Genomic DNA, 17,556 nt, shown 5'->3' on the forward strand with positions numbered 1-17,556 from the left:
AGTGCAGCTCAGCAGCCTCAGAGCCCTTTGATGGCTCCCAAGACACTGGAAATTGGGGTCTGGAGCCCCTGAAATCACCGTTACCCCCCAAAAGCATTTCCCAGAGTGGTGCTGGGACCTCTCTGTGCCACCAAATGCCACCAAAGTGGAGCTGTGGTGACCCCAGCCCCCGTTACCCAGAGGCATCACCAAACTGGGATGTGATGGGAGTGAGACACTGGGACAGGGCCACAGGACTGGGGTCTGGGGTCTGGGGTCTGCTTTCCCCTCCCAGCACAGGCAGGGTGGGCTCTGTGCTGAACCCCCAGCACCAAAAGGGACCCAGGGAAGTCCTGCCCTTCCCAGCCGTGGGGTCTCAGGGGCAGGAGGTCCCGGTGCCTCGGGGTTCAGGCAGGGTGGGGAGCAGAAAAGGCAGAATTTGAGAGCACAGCTCCTCCCCCGGGGTCTGTCAGCTCCAGGGAGCTGCTGAGAGTTGCCACCTCCCTGGTCAGCATTTTTGGGGACAAACTGTGATGAATCCAAGCCTCTGTCCCCTTACTGAGCATCTCTGGCTCTGCTTGGAGCAGTGGAGGAGGCTGTGGCGAGCACAGGGCCCCATCCCGATGCCCTGGAGCTCTCGTGTCCCAGATCCAGCAAAACCAGGGAGCTGCATCCCCCTGGGGGTCCCTTCACCCCCCTCCTCCAGCTCCTGTCCCCACTGCCACCCCCCAAACCAGGGTTGGTCCAGCGAGACGAAACTCGTCCCTCTCAAAGTCCTTCCCATGGCCCCAAGGAATGTGTCCTTGTCGGGGAAGCAAATTCTTGGCAGCAGGAGCAATAACAGGGAGCTCAAGCAGCGCCCAGCACATTTTTGTGAGGCGGTGCCAAGCTTTAGAACAAACACGGCCTGAGCTGGAACAGCGCGTCCCTGCTCGTCCCTGCAGGTCCCAGAGGGTCCCAGGGGGTCGGGAATTCCCAATTCTGGGGAATCCACAGCACTGAGGCTTCGGGATCATCGGAGGATTCCTGGGAGCACGGCCCAGCCCAGTGACACACCCGGCTGGGCTGGTGAGCTCCAGGGGAAAGGTGGGACTGAGGAAAGGTCAGGGCTGAAAATTCCAGAGGTGAAGGCAGCAGGAGAGTGGGGACAGAGGATGAGGCTGGACATGGCCACAGGGGGCTGAAAATTCCAGAGGTGAAGGCAGCAGGAGAGTGGGGACAGAGGATGAGGCTGGACATGGCCACAGGGGGCTGCCCTGAGGGGGAAAGGCAGGAGTGACCCTGCTCCTGTGCCCGGAGGGGTGACAATGGGGACAAAGCTGGGACAGGGTGCAAGGATGTCCCTGTGCGGGAGGGCAGCTGGAGCAGGAGTGGGGCAGAGATTTGTGTTGAGGGCAGGAGGATAAAACCCCAGCCCTGTGGCCTCCAGGATCTGCTGTGAGCCACAGGGAGGCTCCAAGCACCCCTCACCCCCAGCACCCTGAGGGGTGGGGAGGGGGCTGCCAGCATCACCCCCACCCCCTTCAGTGCCCACCCAGCTCTGGGGTGGAACGGGAATAAACCCTGAATAAAAACTGCTCCTGCTGGGTCTCATCCTGTGCTGCCAAATCCCTTCTCCCTCCTGCACAAACACAGCTGGAAACCAGGGAGAGACATGGCTGGGGGCTGTGCCCTGCCTCTGTCCCCTGCCTCTGTCTGTCCCCTGCCTGTCCCCTCTGTCCCCTGCCTCTGTCTGTCCCCTGCTTGTCCCCTGCCTCTGTCCCCTGCCTCTGTCCCCTGCCTCTGTCCCCTGCTCTGTCCCCTGCCTCTGTCCCCTGCTCTGTCCCCTGCCTCTGTCCCCTGCCTCTGTCCCCTCCTGTCCCCTGCCTCTGTCCCCTGCTCTGTCCCCTGCCTGTGTCCCCTGTCTCTGTCCCCTGCTCTGTCCCCTGCCTCTGTCCCCTGCCTGTCCCCTGCTTCTGTCCCCTCTGTCCCCTGCCTCTGTCCCCTGCCTCTGTCCCCTGCCTGTCCCCTGCCTCTGTCCCCTGCCTCTGTCTGTCCCCTGCCTGTCCCCTGCCTCTGTCCCCTGCCTCTGTCCCCTGTCTCTGTCTGTCCCCTGCCTGTCCCCTCTGTCCCCTGCCTCTGTCCCCTGCCTCTGTCTGTCCCCTGCCTGTCCCCTCTGTCCCCTGCCTCTGTCCCCTGCCTCTGTCTGTCCCCTGCCTGTCCCCTCTGTCCCCTGCCTCTGTCCCCTGCCTCTGACTGTCCCCTGCCTGTCCCCTGCCTCTGTCCCCTGCCTGTCCCCTGTCTCTGTCCCCCGCCTCTGTCCCCCCCAGCACAGGGACAGCCCCGGAGCAGCAACGCCCCTTTGCATCCTTCACTTTACTTCCCCTTTTTGGGTTTTATTTCCCCTTTTGGGGTTTGTTCTAATAAAAAGCAAGCACGGCACTCCAAAAGAGTTGAACATGTAAAAAATTATATATATTTTTATATATTTGTATCTATTTACAACATGGCTGGGACAGACAGCAGGACATCCAAGGAGGGTGTGCAGCCACTGCCCCAGCCAGGTCACACAGGGGCTGGAAAAGTGCTGGAGCCAGAGCAGGACCCTGTGGGGACAAGGAGCAGGTCCAAAATCCCACCACATCCCTTGTCCCTTCCCCAGAGAGCGGCCAGGAGCAGCCCCAGGGGCTGTTTCTCACGGGAGGATCCAGGAACCAGCTGAAGGCAGACACAAATTCCATCACACCCTCTGCAAACATTCCTGGGAAGCAACACCTTGGTGCAGCCAGGCCAGGGAAGTGACCCAGGTTCCCAGGGAACACCCAGCTGAGCAGGAACACACAAAGGGAAACCCCTGCCCTTCTTCACTCCTTCCTCTGGCCCTTGTGCTTCCAGAATGGAAAACTGGGGCAGGTTTTGGGATTCCCTGGCACACACAATTCCCACTGCATGGAAAAGGCCACTGGGATCCAGGGCACCAGGAGAGGACAGTGCTACCCCCAGCATGTGTGCTTCTGCTGCAGCAACAGCTTGTTAGCTTTGGGACTTTTTGTTGTGAAGTTGGTGTTAGTTTGGGGGTTTTCTTATTTTTTTTTTTCCCAGGCTTGAGACAAAGAAAACACAAGGGAAAAAGCAGGAGAAAAAAGAAATCCAAGCTTGGCATACCCAACACTTTCAAAACAGGCTTGCCTCAACACCCTTCAAATTCCACTCTGGTGCTTTTTATCCCTTTCTGGGCGGTCACTCCCAGTCCTGCCTCTCTCCATTATCAGTTCCAGCAGCACAAATGGCTCTCCCTGGCTGCTGCAGGTCTGTGAGCACCCAGGAGCAGGAGGTGCCTGGGCAGGGCTCTGCTGTGTCCTGAGCTGCTGCAGCATTCAGCTCCCACTCCCTGGGGCTGGAGAAGATCTGTCCTCACCTCAGCCCTGGCCAGACTCTGCCCTGCTGGACAGAACTGAGCAGGGACTGAGGAACTGCCCCCTGGCCTTGGCCAAGCCCCTCTGGCCAGGCTCAGCCAGGGGCAGCTGTGCTGGGGCTCTACCCCCAACCAAGCCACCAGGATGTTTCAAACCCTGTCCCACTCCTGCTGGACACGTGAGCTGAACCAGGGACAGAGCCCAGGCAGCTCAGACCAACAACCCCCTGGAATTCTTTTCATTTCAGTCAATTTCTTCACTTTTGAAGCTCCAACACACACAGCTGACTATGCCTACAGACCTGGGATCACATTTTCATGATCAGGGATCACATTTTCATGATCAGGGATCACACCTGCCAGACCTGGGATCACATTTTCATGATCAGGGATCACATTTTCATGATCAGGGATCACATTTTCATGATCAGGGATCACATTTTCATGATCAGGGATCACACCTGCCAGGTCTGGGATCACATTTTCATGATCAGGGATCACACCTGCCAGGTCTGGGATGACACCTCCTGCCCAGCTGGGTCAGTCTCTGTGACCCCCAAGGCCTCAGCCCCACTGTCCCCTCCTCCAGGTGCCTCCTGTCCCTCTCCTGCTCCTCCCAGGGCTGTCCCAGCGAGGATGCAGCATTCCAGTGCCTCTGTGAGCTGGGAACGTTTCAAACAGCTGGAAAATTAAGGCAAAGCCTCGCTGAGAGGAAGGGCCAACCCAACCCTGCCCTGCCCCTGACTCAGATTTGGGGTGTGTTCGCTGCAAAGACTCAAACAACTACGTGGATTCTGGTGCTCCCGTCCCTATGGTACAGTGAAGTTCAATCCATTTAGCCAAAAGAAAAGAGACAAAAAGAGGGCAGCCCCAGCTGAGAGTGCAGGCTACCCTGCCAGCTTGCTGGTGACCAGTGAGGACTTTCTCTGTGGCAGGTCCTGGGGCGTGGGGATGTGGTCTCCTGTCACCAGGTTCTTGTCAGGCCCTGCACTTGGCAGCTGCTTGTTCTTCATCTTCGCCTTGGCCATGTTGTAGTCGCCAGAATCAAAGTATTTTTGCTGGAAAAGGGAGATGTGTTTGGGTTACTGGGTGTGCAGGAGCAGGGGAACAGCAGAGCCACGAGGATCCTTTCAGGGAGTGTTGGGATTCTCTAAACCAGGCCATGAAAACGAGGGGGAAATCCAAGCAATGAGCCCAGCCTGCTTTAAAAGGCCTTTGGCCACCAGCCAGTGACTCAGCCCAGCCCTGGGTGGCAGCTCCTGTGCCTGACTCAAGGCACTCCTCTGACACACTGCAGGCTGCTGGGACCTTTGGCTGGCTGGGACCAGCCTTGACCTACTCTGCCCTTGCTCCACAGGGATTCAGCCCCAGGCCAGAAACCTCTGGAATGCTGAGGGCAGACACAGCAGCTCAGCCCAGGGGCAGAGCCCAACGGGATCCTCTGGACTGGGATGATGAGCCAGGGTGACAAAGGCAGGACTTTTGCTCCAGGGAACAAATCCTGGCTGCTGCCAAGGCCTTTCCTGGACCATCCAGCTCCCAACAGCTGCAGGGCTCTGCCTGCAAGGCCCTGGCTGGGGGCCACCTCCCAGCTCAAAGGGCATTTCAGTGCCTTATCACACACATCACATCACCCCAGGACTCTGCTCCTTCCCAGCACTGCCTCATCCCACTGCCCAGGACAGGCTGGAGCCAAGGCAGAGCCAGTGGCAGAGCTGGCCAGGGCTTTGCTGGCACAGGGAGTGTTCCCCTGGGAGCCCAGTCCTGACAAAAACCTGCTCCAGGTTTGTGGAGCCAGCTTTGGAATGGACCTGCCCCTGGCCAGGGCTGAGCCCTGGGAACACCAGATCCAGGAAAGGAAAAAAGTGATTGTGCAGATGGAATTGTGGCCAGAGGAGAGAGAATGTGTGAGAGACTGTGGGCACCAAGGTCAGGGAGGAAGGAGGGGCAGGAGAAGCTCGAGCTGAAATTCCCTGGCAGTCCATGGGGAGCACAGACACACACCCCCTACCTCTTAGGTGCTTTTTTAGGCTTTATTTCACTTGTTTTTCAGCTCTGATTTGATGGATAATAAATCAAATTAATTTCCCCAAGTCCCTTTAGCCCCTGCTGCTGCTCTGAGCCCTCCCTGCCCTTCTCCCAAGGCAGGAGCCTTTTGTTCTCCTGGCTGTGCAGGTGAGGAGGGCAGGGATGGAGCAGCTCTGGGGACACCTGCAATCCAGCCAGGCTCACTGCCCACAGCCCCAGCACAGCCCCAGCACAGCCCTGCTCCCTCCCACAACAGCCCAGGGAGAGCTGGGAACAGCCAGGGACAGGGAAAGGCCAGGACAGAGCAAACCCTGCCCAGGGGGTGACAGGGACAGTGGCAATGGCCCTGGGGAGGGGACACAGCCACCGCCTGCCACCAGCCTGGGAGGGATTTGTGTTTCCTGCAGCAGCCCCTGCAAGGAAAGGAGCCAGCAGGGCCAAGCTCAGAGGGCCCTTGGAGAGGGACTGGATTCCATTCCTGAGGGATTTAATTCTGTTTTCAGGGAGCAGCACAAGGAGAGGGCTGGCTTTGCAGTGCAGGTGCAGCCAAGCCACTGCAGCAGCACATTGAAATCAGGGCTAAAACTTCACCCCTGGAGCACCCCAGGGAGGGATCCCAGCACCTGGTTCACCTCTAGCTCGGGGGTTTTTCTACCTGGAACCTTTTAGGTTTGCAGGTTTCAGGCCAGGGTGTGGGGACACAGTGGGATGTGCTGGGGGATAGCCAGGCTGTGGAAGGAGGGGCAGTTCTGATCCCTGTGGCCTGTCCCACTGAGGGACACTCACATACCCCTTTCTGCAGCCTCTTCATCAGGAAATCGGAGCCTCCAGGCTTCTGGCCCAGGGTGGGGTATTTGGCCTTGAGCTTGGCCTCCTCTGCCCTCTCGGGGGGGATGGCTTTGTCCTTCTCCTGAGTGTCCTGGAACACAACAGGGTGTAAATCCCTGGAGCCCCACAGCCCCACACCCACCTGAGAGGCTGTTACACAACACCCAGCAGCACATTCCAGCCCTGCTGTGCTTCCCTGGAAAAGCACATGGAAAATATTCCCAACACCTTCCCAGCCACAAACAGCCTTTCCCTCCAGGAGCTGTGGGCCAGGGAGAGCTCCCTCCTCTGCCTCCTTCCCACCTGGGAGCCCCTCCGAGCACCCACAATGATGTTTGGCTTGGCAAACTGGGATTTTAGGCTGGATTTTGGGAAGAGATTCCTCCCTGACAGGGTGGGCAGGCCCTGGCACAGGTGCCCAGAGCAGCTGGGGCTGCCCCTGCATCCCTGGAAGTGCCCAAAGCCAGGCTGGACGGGGCTTGGAGCAGCCTGGCAGTGGAAGGTGTCCCTGCCATGGCAGGAGTGGCACTGGGTGAGTTTTAGGTGCCATCCCAACCCAAACCAGTCCATGAATCCCTGATTTCCCTTCCCAGATCATCCTGGGAGGATATTTAGGTGTCCTGGTAGAATTTGAAAGTTCTGCTGGAGGATTCTGGGGGGTCCCAGGTAGGATTTGGGGTCTCCTGGGAAGGTTCCAGTTAGGATTTGGAGATCCAGGGGATGATTTCCAGATCATCAAGAGGATTTTGGGCTCCTGGGAAGCATTTTGGGGGATCTCAGGTAGGATTTGGGGCTCCTATTTTCAATAATTCCAAGCAGAATTTTGGGTATCCTGGAGAGTTTTTAGGACTCCTAGACAGGATTTTAGGGGTCAGGAGGTCTGAGAGCTGCACCCAAAGCTCTGTGCCCTGAAGCCATTCCACGATCTCTGACTGCTTCCCACAGCTCCACATCTCCCAGTCTCCTTCCCCCACACCCATCACTGGTGTTCATCCCCCCCTGTGTGCCCTGCAGGGGCTGGGGGGGCACTGCTGCATCCCAGTGACCCCAAACCCCCCCAGCACTGCCAGCCCCCTCCCACTCCCATCCCAGCACCCCCATCCCAATTACCCCATCCCAGACCCCATCCCAATTACCCCCAATTACCCTATCCCAGACCCCATCCCATCCCAATTACCCCAATTACCCTATCCCAGACCCCATCCCAATTACCCCAATTACCCTATCCCAGACCCCATCCCAATTACCCCAATTACCCTATCCCAGACCCCATCCCAATTACCCCAATTACCATATCCCAGACCCCTCCCATCCCAATTACCCTATCCCAAACCCCATCCCATCCCAATTACCCTATCCCAGACCCCATCCCAATTACCCCAATTACCCTATCCCAAACCCCATCCCATCCCAATTACCCCAATTACCCTATCCCAGACCCCATCCCAATTACCCCAATTACCCCAATTACCCTATCCCAAACCCCATCCCAATTACCCCAATTACCCTATCCCAGACCCCATCCCAATTACCCCAATTAGCCTATTCCAGATCCCCTCCCACCCCAATTACCCCCACCCCAGCCCCATAACCCCCACCCCAGGTTAGTCCCAGCCCCCATTGCCCCCTCCAAAGCCCATCCCACCCCCCGTGACCCCCATCCCACCCCCACTACCCCCATCCCAGCCCCGTGACCCCCATCCCAACCCTGTGACCCCCATCCCAGGTTAGTCCCAGCCCACCCCAGGTTAGTCCCAGCCCCATGACCCCCATCCCAGGTTAGTCCCAGTCCCCATTACCCCCTCCAAAGCCCATCCCAGCCCCCGTCACCCCCATCCCACCCCCACTACCCCCATCCCGAGCCCATCCCAGCCCCCTCCAGCCCCAGCCATCCCTCTCCCAGCCCCGTACCCCCATCCCAGGTTAGTCCCAGCCCCCATTACCCCATCCCAGGTTAGTCCCAGCTCATCCCAACCCCATAACCCCCATCCCAGGTTAGTCCCAGCCCATCCCAGCCCCGTGACCCCCATCCCAGGTCAGTCCCAGTCCATCCCAGGTTAATCCCAGTCCATCCCAGGTAAATCCCAGTTCATCCCAGGTTAGTCCCAGCCCATCCCAGGTTAATCCCAGCCCCCTCCAGCCCCAGTCGTTCCCATCCCACCCCACCAACCCCACGCACCCCCCACGCCGCCATCGAGCCCACGCCGGAAGTCCCGCCCACCCCCAGCCCCCACAGCCAATCAGAGCTCGGCGCTCGCCAGACGGACAACAGAAATCACCAATCCCCGCATAGGACTGGAAAGAGGGACGTGCGGCCAAGCCAGTGGGAGCCGGCCGTACTCCCCCTTCCTCCCCCGGGGCTTCCCCCACCTGTTTCTCCTGCCCGCTCTCTTCCGTGAAGGCGCCGGTACCGAGCGGGGCTGCCATGGCGGAGAGGGGGGGGCTCCGCGCTCCCTCCGCTGTGTCCGGCCCCGCGCCCTGCTCCAAAATGGCCGTCACCGCCTCCACCGCCTCTGCTGTGTAACGGACAGCAGCTCCACCCAATGAACGCACAGAAGGGGCCGCAGTGACATCACACCTGGCCAATCAGTGCGCGCGGAAGGCGGGACATAGAGACGGGGTAGTGCAAACAAAAGGGCGTGGGACCCGTGACTGACAGGAACAGTGACCAATGGGAATCGAGATAGTCGGGTGGGCGGGGAAAGAGGCGGAGCTTTGAGCGCCTCAGTTCCGGAGGGTCGCGGGTTCGAGACCGGGGCCCCGGGGATGCGGGGAGGCCGCGCAGGACCGGGGGATGCGGGGGGATCCCCCACGGCACCGACCACCCCCGGCCTTGTCCCCGCCGTGGAAAACCGCCTGGGGAAAAGGGGACCCACCCCCACCCAGCAGGGAGCAGCAGCTGAGACCACCCGCAGCTCATGACAGCAGTGTCACCAGCCTGGGGACACCGCGCCCCTCCCGAGCACTGCCAGTGCCCCTTGAAATGCCAATTCCTGGCAGCTGCACCCACTGAAACACAGACAGACCCCGCGGCTGCAGAGAAATACCTTTAAGTGAACTACAGAAGAATAAAGTGGGGGAGGAAGGAAAGGGGTTGTGAACAAAAATAATCACAGTTTAACTTTTTTCCTCACTAGAAAGAGCAGCTGAGCCATGGGGGCACAGCCTGGGGGTCTTTGCAGAGCTGCTCCTCCATGGAGACACATGGGGGGGTTTGGGTGCCCCGTGCCAGCCAGGGACAGGGGTGATCCCGACTGCCCAACACCCCCAAACCCTTCCCAGGAGGGTTGTGAGTTCCTCAGGGGAGCCCACAGAGCTCACAGGCAGGCCCTGGCTGGGGGAGAGGCCCCCAGGAGTGTGTCCCAGCCCTGTCTGTGCCAGGTTTGACCTCTTGGAGCAGCTCCCGGGCCGAGGCTCTGCCCCCCCAGCTCTGCACTGGCCTCAGAAGGAAATCCCCAAGGGTTAAGGAGTGAAGAGCTTCTGTCACCTCTCCCTGGAGGCACGGGGCTGTGGTGGTGGGGGCTCTCACCTCCCACCCCTGCCTGGGGAGGGGAAAGCAAAATCCCCTGGTCCCTCCCCAGGCTGAGCCCACCCCCTGCCCCAGGAACTCCAGGTCCCTCTGGGGAGACCCCTGGCTCGAATCAAGGGTCTCCCCCACACCGTGTGAGGTGGCTTTTAGGACTTATTGAAGGCTGCCAGGACGGCCCAGATCATCTCGGTGCCCCTGGCTTTGGCAGCTTCCACCTCAGGGTCCATATCCAGCAGGTCCTTGCTCCTGTTCATGGCCACGTCGTACTTGTCATCAGCCAGGCTGGCGAAAACGTTCTCCAGCACGTCTGAGGCGTGGGCCAGCACCAGCAGGGCCAGAGTCCTGCGCTCCATGCGCTGGGGATCGTTGACCCAGCGCTCCAGGACGCTCTCCTGGAGCTTCTTCACCAGGCGCTGCTTCTCGGAGGTGTTGCTGACGGGGTGTGTGGTCATGTCGAAGAGAAGGAAGTTCTGCTTCTCCGTGGTCAGGATGCCTTTCTCCACCAGCGCCTTGGCCAGGCGCTCCCGCACATTGCGCAGCTGGTACTGCAGCTTGAAGGGGTTCCAGGTCTCTCCTGAGGGGAGGGAGATTCTGGTCAAGCTTTGCTTCCCAATCCCGGTGTCCTTCCAGGCTGTCCCTCTGTCCTGCATGGACACCGGGCTCTGCCACCCTGATCCCTTGGCCTGACCCAGAGCCTCCTCTCCCACCTGGCAAAGCTCCCAGGGGCCACAGGCAGCAGATCCCAGGCTTGGATCACTGCAGATCCAAAGCTTCTTCCACCTGTGGGTTACCCCAGCCTTGGTGAAGCCAGCAGGAACTAACGGGGAGCAAGGCCAAAGATTTCCACTGAGCTCCCAACAAAAAAACATCCAGAAAATCCTTCTCTGCCCCCACATTCAGCCTTCCCTTGAATCTCCCCATCTCCAGGAATGGCCCAGGGATCCAGGGCCAGGCCAGGGAGAGGGGTTTTGGAGGGATTTGAGGGTCCAGGGTGGTTTTGGGGCTCTGTCACCACCAGATTCTGGAGCTCTGGATGCAGAGGGTGATGCTGGACCCGGGACTCTGGATGGGTTTTGGTGTGTTTGGTGGGCTCTGGGAGATCTTTGGACAGGGGACAATGGAATTTCCAGCTGGCCCTACCAGTGAGCAGCTCAATCCAGGTCTGAACCGTCTCTGCCGACTCCGTGGCCTTGATGTGCCGGAGGGTCTCATCCAGCAGCACATCCCCGGTCGGAGCATCCGACTTCAGCAGCACCTGAAGGAGCAGCAGGAACACGGGGTCGGGCTGGGGGCAGAGCCAGAGCAGATCCCGCTGCCAGGATGGGGTGGGCAGAACCCCAGACCCTGTCAGGGTTCCTGCAGGAGCCTCACCTTCCTCTCCAGCAGCCTCTTCTTGCGCAGGGACAGCGGCTCCAGGCGGATGCGGCCGCGCAGAGCCAGCTCGATGAGGATCCCGCCCCGCAGCCCCGAGGAGATGCAGTCGTTCCAGAAGGAGGTATAGCCCTGGGGAAGAAGATGGGAAGGAATTCTTCCTCTGTTCACCCTCCCGTCCCTCCTGGCCTGCTTGGACCCTGTCCAGGAGTTTTCCCTGCTCCTGCCTCTCCAAAGCTTCCCAGATTTCCAGAGGGATGGATTTTCCTCACCAGGTGAGAAGCTCCAATTATCCCCCCGCTCCTGCCCAAAAGCTCCTGCAAACCCTGAGCAGTCCAGGCCGTGCCCTCCTTGCTGCACCCACAACCACGGGCTCCAGCCAGCCCCAGGGCACAAAACATCCAAGGAAAAGTGAGAAAAATGGGATTATTTCCATGGGCACAGCAGGTCAGTGCTGCTGCTGAGAGGCTGCACCCACCCAGGAGCTCTGCCAGGCTCTGTCCCAGTGCTGGCTGTGGATGTGCCTGGTGGCAGGGGAGCTGCAATCTGCTCTTCTCCTTGAGGAAATTCCCCAACCCCAGCCCCCCTGAGAGCCCCTAGATGTCCCCAAGAATCAACATGAGGCCTGGGAGGAGCTTCCCCACAATCCATGGGGCTCCAGCAAGATCCAGTTCCCACAGGGGCTTCACAGAGCCATGGAACGGCTTGGATTGGATGTTAAAAATCATCCAGTTCCACCCCCAGCCATGGCAGGGACACCTTCCACCATCCCAGGCTGCTCCAAGCCCTGTCCAACCTGGCCTTGGACACTGCCAGGGATCCAGGGGCAGCCACAGCTGCTCTGGGCACCTGTGCCAGCCCTCCCCACCCTGACAGGGAGGAATTTCTTCCCAAAATCCCATCTAAACCTCCTCTTTGTCGATTTGAAGCCATCCCTCCTTGTCCTGGCACTCCAGGCTGTTGATGCGGCCTCATCCTGAGAGCTGCAAGCTCCAAAGGCAAAGAATTTGGGAAAGAAGAAGGTGCAAAGGTGTCCTGGGTTGGGAAATACAACCCACAGAGAACCAGGAATTGAAAAAGGAATTTGACCCAGGAAAAAGAGGACAGAAGGAGAAGAAGATAAGGGAGATCAGACACATAAAAGGGAGCAGCAAAAAGGAAGAGAACTGTGCACAGGACAGTCCAGGCCTGGAACTGCAGCCAGGGAGATCGGAGCTGGGAGAAAAATCCACTGGACAAGAAAGCCCAGGGAAGGGCAGGGAGGGAATTTCCTGTTCCCTGAGGTTTAACAACACTCAGCTTTCCAAGAGAGCTGGCTCTGGTTTGGAGCAGTGGGGCAGCCCAGGTGACCTTTCCCTTCCCTTCTTCCACTCCTCTTTCATTCCCTGACGAGAACAAAGCCCGATTGTTTCCTGCTGTTCCAGTGAGGGCCAACACGGAGCGGCGTTCCTTGGATTTCAGGGCAAGCCAGGAGCAGCCAGGGCTCAGGGAGAGGCTCAGGGGGCTGGGCTGGCATCTGAGGTGTGCCCAAGGGAAGGGTGATCCCAGTGGGATCAAAGCCACGACCTGCTGGTTTGAAGGGAGACCCCAACACTCCTGGAATGGCTTCCTGGTGGGAAAATCCCTTTCTGCTGCTCTTTCTCTGGATGGGAAACAGGGAGGGAAGGACAGGTCTAAAAGCTACCAGGGGACTGGTGAAAAGTGACCCAGTGAGCCCCTTCCCAAGGAAAACAGGCTGGGAGCCCTCAGCCCTCCCCCAGGGAAGGTTTTCCAGCCCCATGGGTGAATTCCTGTCCCCAGCTCTGTTTGAGCAGGACATGTGGACACTGGGCTTGCCCAGCACAGAGAACCATAAAAGAAACTAAAATCTTTATTTGCTTTCTTCATTTCCTTGTGAGGGAAGACAAAGCAACCTTTCATTCCTGCCCTCCTGGTTTCCGCTCCTGGGTTTTGCTCATGGCTTTACAAACAAGTTTTCCAGGAAAGGGTGTGAAGACGAGCAAAGGTTTCGATTTCCTGGCCTCAAGGGCACGTTACCCCTAGGAAATTTTAAATTCCAAACCAGTTGAAAACTCCTGGGTTATTTCCAGCTTCTGGAATCAGACTGGTTACAAAAGCCAGGCTGGTTTGCAGCCAGGTCCTCCTACATGGACAGACTGGTACTTTAAATAATGAAATTACACCGTGAGCTCATAGAATTTGGCCAAAATTGTCTTGTTTTTCCCCAGTCATCAAACCATGAGTGAACACCCGAGCTGTAAAAACAGAGCTCAGTTCAGGGCCAGGCTGCTGCTGCCTCTGGTCATGTGGGACAGGAATGTGGAAGGACAGGATGGAAAAAAAAGAAAAGTTTGACAAGGGTTTTTCCCCCTCCCTGTATCTGTTGTGCTCTCCCAGGTTCCTGGTGGCTGAAGGGCCATTCCCAGGATACATTAACCAAGCCAAGAACACCAAACACAGCCCAGGAAAAAAAGCAGCCCACGGCACCCCACTCCCAGGCTGCTCTCAAATATTTGCTCCAGGATTATTTGCATTGTGTTTCCTTTACAGCCTCAAGCTCCTGCCACTTCCTACTTGGCTCCTAGATGTTATCTGGGGCTCTCAAACAGGACAGCCCCAGCTCCTGTCACTGTCACATCCCACAGCTCCCCCGGGCTGGATCCGGGCTGGATCCGTGTGACAGCACAGAACCAGCTGGGAGCAATCCAGAACTGCAGAGCCCTAAGGAAAAACAAGGTTTAGGTACCTCACAGGGGCTTAATCCCAGCCCTGAGGAATGAATCCACCACAGCTCTGCAGGGTGGGACACAGGCTCACACAGGAATCATGGAATCGTTACAGCTGGAAAAGATCTCCAGGATCACTGAGCTCCATCTTGACCAAAGAGGGTTCCTGGAGCTGGAAAGCCTCTGTAGAAGCCTCTGCTCTGCCAATGTCACCCCAAGAAGCACATTGGGCACCTGGCTGGATTTCCCTGGTCTACAATTCCCTATTTACATGTCAGGAATAGCAGATTTTGGAATCGTGGAATGGTTTGGGTTGGAAGGGACCTTAAAAATCAACCAATCCCATTCCCTGTCATGGCAGGGACACCTTCCACCAAACCAGGCTGTTCCATCCAACCTGGCCTTGGACACTTCCAGGGATGGGGCAGCCATGGAATAACCTGTGCCAGGGCCTCACCACCCTCACAGCTGAAGATTCCTCAAGCTGATCCAGAAGATGGAGGCAGGGGTGAAGACCAGGCCCAGGGACAGCACAGGCAGGGCCAGGCAGCTCAGAGAACTCGACAGGAGGCATCTTCCCCTTGCCCACAGCTCCTTCCAGGCAGAGCTGATAAAAGAATTCCTGGCAGCTGATAAGCACCAATCAATTCTGTTTGACCAAGATCCCCTTCCCACAGGGAACAGCCCTCTGGGAATACCCAGCTCTGCAATTCCCCCACTGCTGCCAAGGAAAGCCAGTGGCAGGCACACAGGAGGAGCTCCCAGTGCTGACATTCCCACCCAGCCCCATCCCCACTCCTGCCTGGCCCAGGAAGCCACCAGAGGTGCAGCTTCTGTTCCCTCTCCATTGTGGGTCCAGACTCAGCCCGTGGCTGCTCCCAGCTCCCAGCCCAGCTGACTCTGCTGCCCTCTGCCTCTTCCCTCAAGAGCTGCCTCTGCTCTTTTCCACATGAATTTTTCAAGAGCAGAGCAGTGCTCACGATGTCCCTGTGGGACAGGAGGATGCATTGAGGCTGGAGAGGATGATCACCCTTTGATAAACCAGGTGAGGCTCTTTCTATGCATGGTTTCAGCCCTGGAAAGAACAACCCCCCCATTGCTGTGCACAGGGCAGTGACACAACATCCCCAGGGCACCTCTCACCTCCTGCCACTGTCCCCAAGGCAGAGCTGGTGGGACAGCAGTTATCAGCCATATCCACAGCTCAGGGTGCCCAGAGCAGCTGTGGCTGCCCCTGGATCCCTGGAAGTGTCCAAGGCCAGGCTGGATGAGGCCTGGAGCAGCCTGGGATAGCAGAAGGCATCCCTGCCCATGGCAAGGGTTTGGAACTGGATGAGCTTTACAGTTCCTTCCAACCCAAACCATTCCATGATTCTGTGATTCTAAGCAGGTTCTGAGAGTCTAAGGGAGAGCATTGAGAAGAATCCATCCAATCCCTTCTGCTGCTCCCCGAGAGCCTCAAGTCCAGGTTGACCAAGTGTTGCCACACCACTGCCCACGTGCCACCAGACACCTGCCTCACCTCCTTGTCCTTCAGCCCCAGGAGCAGCACCTCCTCCATGAGCGTGAGCCGGATGTCTTTGGAGTCATCGGGATCATCCTCGTTCAGCTCCCTGTCCGCAGCCGCATCCTCCTCGCTGTCCGGCTTCTTGTCCGAGTTCCTGCCCTCCACCCGCCGGCCCCGGTGCGTGAGCGTCGTCATCTCCCGCTGCAGCTGGGCACAGGAGAGCCCAGGTTTGCTAAACACGACGGGCAGTGCCGGTGCTGAGCCCCCAAACCCACTCCCCAACACCGCGGGACCCCTTCTAGCCCGGGATTTCCAGCTCCCCCTTCCCAGGACGGTGTCGCAGGCGGTGACAGGAGGGGAGTGACCCCTGGCACGGTGGGAGCCGCAGGTTCTGGCGGGAGCCCTGAGGCGCAGCGGAGCCCCCGAGGCCTCACGGGCGGCTCCCGCACCCTGAGGGGACGCGAGGCGCCGGCAGCGTCCCGGGACGGCCCCATCCCACCGCCCGCGGCCCCCGCTGTGTCCCAGCCGCCTCCCAACCACGGCCCGGCTCTGCCTCACCCCCCCGGGCTCTGTGCCACCCCTCCCGGCCCCGGCCCGGCTCTATCCCGCTCCTCCGGCCCGCTCCGCCGGACCAGCCCCGCTGCATCCCGCCCGCCGCCTCAGCGCCCCGCGGGTGAAGATTCACCCCCCACACGAGAGCTGGGAGCTGCCAACGCCCCCCGTCCGCTGCCCGGCCTCACCGCGGCGCGGCCTCACCGCGGCCCGGCGGGTCCGCCCGGCCCGCTCCGCTCCGGGGCCGCGGGCAGGAAAAGCCTCCCCGGGGCCGCCGCCGCTTCCTGGGCTCCGCTGGCCCCGCCCCCGCCGCGGCTCCGACCAATGGGAACCCGCGCGGGCCCCGAGCAGCCAATGAGCGCGGCCGGGATGGGCAGAGGGGCGGGACTTCCTCTTGTCTGTCAGGGGTGGCTCCGCCCCCGCCCGCGTGTCCTGCCCCACTCCCGTTCCGCTCTCCCGTTCCCGTTCTTGTCCCGTTCCCATCCCCGCTCCCGTTCCCGTCCCGTTCCGTTCCCATCCCCGCTCCCGTTCCTGTCCCGTTCCCATCCCCGCTCCCGTTCCTGTCCCGTCCCGTTCCCATCCCCGCTCCCGTTCCTGTTCCGTTCCCATCCCCGCTCCCGTTCCCATCCCCGTTCCTCTCCCGTTCCCATCCCCGCTCCCGTTCCTGTCCCGTTCCCATCCCCGTTCCTGTCCCGTTCCCATCCCCACTCCCGTTCCTGTCCCGTTCCCATCCCCGTTCCCGTTCCCGTCCCGTTCCCATCCCCGCTCCCGTTCCTGTCCCGTTCCCATCCCCGCTCCCGTTCCTGTCCCGTTCCCATCCCCGCTCCCGTTCCTGTCCCGTTCCGTTCCCATCCCCGCTCCCGTTCCTGTCCCGTTCCGTTCCCATCCCCGCTCCCGTTCCTGTTCTTGTCCCGTTCCCATCCCTGCTCCCGTTCCCATCCCTGTCCCGTTCCCATCCCCGTTCCTGTTCCTGTCCCGTTCCCGTTCTTGTCCCGTTCCATGTCTCATTCCGTGTCCAATCCCGTTCCCGTCCCTGTTCTTGTCCCGTTCCATGTCCCATTCCGTGTCCAATCCCGTTCCCGTCCCTGTTCTTGTCCCGTTCCATGTCCCATTCCGTGTCCAATCCCGTTCCCGTCCCTGTTCTTGTCCCGTTCCATGTCTCATTCCGTGTCCAATCCCGTTCCCGTCCCTGTTCTTGTCCCGTTCCATGTCCCATTCCGTGTCCAATCCCGTTCCCGTCCCTGTTCTTGTCCCGTTCCATGTCTCATTCCCTGTCCAATCCCGTTCCCGTCCCTCTCCCGCTCCAGTCCCGTCTCCCCATCCCGTTCCCGTGCTGTCCCTGCTCCCGGCCCATCCCTCCGGTAACGGAGCTCGCTGCTGCCGAAGGCGAACGCCGTTTAATAGAGGACTGATGATGAACATTCTTAATTGCAAAGCCAAACCCGTCAAGAATCGTTCAGCTGTCCCCGCCCGTGCCTCCATTCCCTGACGGCAGCCGGACAAGGAAGGGTTCGGTGTTGGAGGAGAAAGCTCTGCCAGAAACCGTTCCAAGGTTCTCCCGGTGCTCTGACACCTTGGAACAGACGCTGCCATGGCTCTTCCTGGCCTGGAGACCTGGCATGAGAGATTCCTGCCTTCTCTG

General features: G+C 59.5%; 2 protein-coding genes across 4 annotated transcripts; both read right to left on the reverse strand.

Annotated features, from left to right (window-relative positions):
* Nucleotides 1–2,411: 2,411 nt before the first annotated feature.
* On the reverse strand, nt 2,412–8,757 carry ENSA (endosulfine alpha). 2 transcript variants are annotated; one of them, XM_058860444.1, is made up of 3 exons: nt 8,600–8,757; nt 6,192–6,320; nt 2,412–4,431 (listed from the first exon to the last, which is right to left on the reverse strand). In XM_058860444.1, exons 1-3 carry the CDS (start codon nt 8,654–8,656, stop codon nt 4,261–4,263), a joined length of 357 nt encoding a protein of 118 aa, XP_058716427.1. In that variant the 5' UTR covers nt 8,657–8,757; the 3' UTR covers nt 2,412–4,260. The 2 variants fall into 2 exon arrangements, with proteins under 2 accessions (XP_058716427.1, XP_058716428.1); XM_058860445.1 differs by lacking the exon at nt 8,600–8,757 and adding an exon at nt 6,792–7,216.
* A 506-nt stretch (nt 8,758–9,263) lies between these two features.
* Nucleotides 9,264–16,266, reverse strand: GOLPH3L (golgi phosphoprotein 3 like). Of its 2 annotated transcripts, none has more exons than XM_058860432.1 (5): nt 16,119–16,266; nt 15,378–15,569; nt 11,130–11,261; nt 10,899–11,013; nt 9,264–10,332 (listed from the first exon to the last, which is right to left on the reverse strand). In XM_058860432.1, the coding sequence occupies exons 2-5, from the start codon at nt 15,555–15,557 to the stop codon at nt 9,905–9,907; spliced, it is 855 nt and encodes a 284-aa protein (XP_058716415.1). In that variant the 5' UTR covers nt 15,558–15,569; nt 16,119–16,266; the 3' UTR covers nt 9,264–9,904. The 2 variants fall into 2 exon arrangements, with proteins under 2 accessions (XP_058716415.1, XP_058716416.1); XM_058860433.1 differs by having other exon boundaries at nt 16,103–16,201.
* Between the last annotated feature and the right edge of the window lie 1,290 nt (nt 16,267–17,556).

The sequence above is a fragment of the Poecile atricapillus genome, chromosome 33 (genome assembly GCF_030490865.1).
Source record: "Poecile atricapillus isolate bPoeAtr1 chromosome 33, bPoeAtr1.hap1, whole genome shotgun sequence".
Classification (NCBI taxonomy): domain Eukaryota; kingdom Metazoa; phylum Chordata; class Aves; order Passeriformes; family Paridae; genus Poecile; species Poecile atricapillus.